General features: G+C 22.1%; 1 protein-coding gene across 1 annotated transcript in view; it reads left to right on the top strand.

The window, feature by feature from the left end:
• Positions 1-953: 953 nt before the first annotated feature.
• The window catches only part of PGO_001815 (variable surface protein), a gene marked incomplete at both ends in the record, with an annotated part of 1,291 nt that continues 286 nt past the window's right edge, over positions 954-1,958 (top strand). The window contains 2 exons of the mRNA XM_028691015.1: positions 954-971; positions 1,105-1,908. Coding sequence (XP_028546816.1) covers positions 954-971; positions 1,105-1,908 — 822 coding nt within the window. The remainder of the gene's footprint in view (positions 972-1,104; positions 1,909-1,958) is intronic.

Here is a 1,958-nt window from a genome sequence, read left to right as displayed (position 1 = left end):
TAATTGTGATTAATTGTATATACAGTGAATATATAAATTTTTTATATATTAAAATTAATTTATAATGGCAGTTATATACGCATTTTATTATAATTTTAATTATTGTATACAATAAATCATATGAACTTGGAATTCAATAAGATTCATATTAATAATAAATTAATTGTAATTCTATTTTTTGTATCAAAAACATATGTAATTATGTGGTAATTATATTATCTCCTATATCATAAAACATGCTTATATTATAAAATAAATTATGCACAATAAATAAATTAATTAAGAATAGTGAAATGAACATATATAATTATCATATTAAATTAAATTACGTTTTATACTCAAATAAAACTACATATAATATTATATTATTAGTGTATATTGAATAATATGTTTAAGCCTATTTTAAGCAATTTAAGTTTAGACATAATATTGTATTTATAAAAGCTATTATTAAAGAATAACTGAAACATTATTGTTTAAAGCATAAGGAATTTACGTTAACATTTTTTTATTGTACCAAAAAAAAAAAAGAAAATTAAATATATATATATGTGTTATTCTAATATTATTGATAAAAGAACTATGCATTATTTTTAATTTCTTAAATGGAATTACTATTTTATTATAATAGTGTTATATGCATTAAAATAATATACGACTAATGTTTATTATTTTATAGTAGTACATACATGCTAGTTTTCTAATTAATTTTCCATACTAACAATTTGCATGAAAAAATATAGCTGTCAACAAGAACGAGAAGTATAACAATAAATTAATGTATCATAGGAGCAAAATAAAAATATAGTTAAAATTTTTTTTGTAAAACATATAAATTATTTGGATTAATATATGATATATCAATATAATATATATCCCCAATGTTTTCAATGAATAAACATTTCCATAATATGTATAAAATTGTTTATATTAATTAGCACATATAAAACATAATGAGTGCAACTTCTGAGGTGAATAACAATTCATGTCTACACATTTTCGTAGAATTATTATTTATATTACATAAATTTAAAGCGCATAAATTCGTGAAAAATTTTCATTATGTATTTTAAATTTGATATATTTTTGACGTTCATTTTTTAGTTTAGTTTTAAGGATATATTACCCAAATGTAGAGATGACTTTAATAGATTTGGCATGAATCAAAGGAAGGAGCCATATTTTACTCAATATTCAAAGTACTGTAATGAATTTCGTAAGAATATAAATTATACTACGGGACGGCAAATGAATTTTGATATATCATGTAAAGATGTCCTTTTTTATTTAAATTATATAGATAATAATACATCAAAAACAAAAATTCATCTAGAACAAAGTTGTAAATATTTCTTTTACAAGTTGAAAGACCTAGTGAAATCATATGGTGGTTCTTGCGGAAAAACTGAAAGTTGTTATAAAAAAATTAGAGAAAAGAATTCGAAAATAACTTATACAGTAGATATACCTGATACATGCCTAGAATATGCTAATAATTATAATATCAATGACGACATATATACTACATTTCAAAATTTAGAGAAACTATATGATATTCATGGGAAATTTGAAAAACTCCAGGAGGATTGCAATTCCTTCCTTAGAACCTTTAATGAGTATGATAGAATTTTTACAGAATGTAAAAAATGGGACAATAATGAGAGTATTAAGAATGAATTGGGAAAATTTTATGATGAATATAATAAATATCATAAGAAAAATATTGAGTGTAAAGCTACTCGTGAAGCATTACATTCATCAACAGAGGCAGCTCCAGTGACAGATGTAGGGACAGATTTAGTGGAAGCTCCAGTATCAAATGCAGTAACGGATGTATGGATAGATAAAGGAACAGGTATGGGTGTTTTCACGGTTCTGCTTTTAATAATTATGTTCATACTGTATAAGGTTAAAAATATATTTAGATTATTAAATGCATGTTAAATTATAATTTATAT

Source organism: Plasmodium gonderi (genome assembly GCF_002157705.1).
Source record: "Plasmodium gonderi DNA, contig: Pgo-contig_198, whole genome shotgun sequence".
NCBI lineage: Eukaryota > Apicomplexa > Aconoidasida > Haemosporida > Plasmodiidae > Plasmodium > Plasmodium gonderi.
This window is presented reverse-complemented; position numbering and strand designations above follow the sequence as displayed.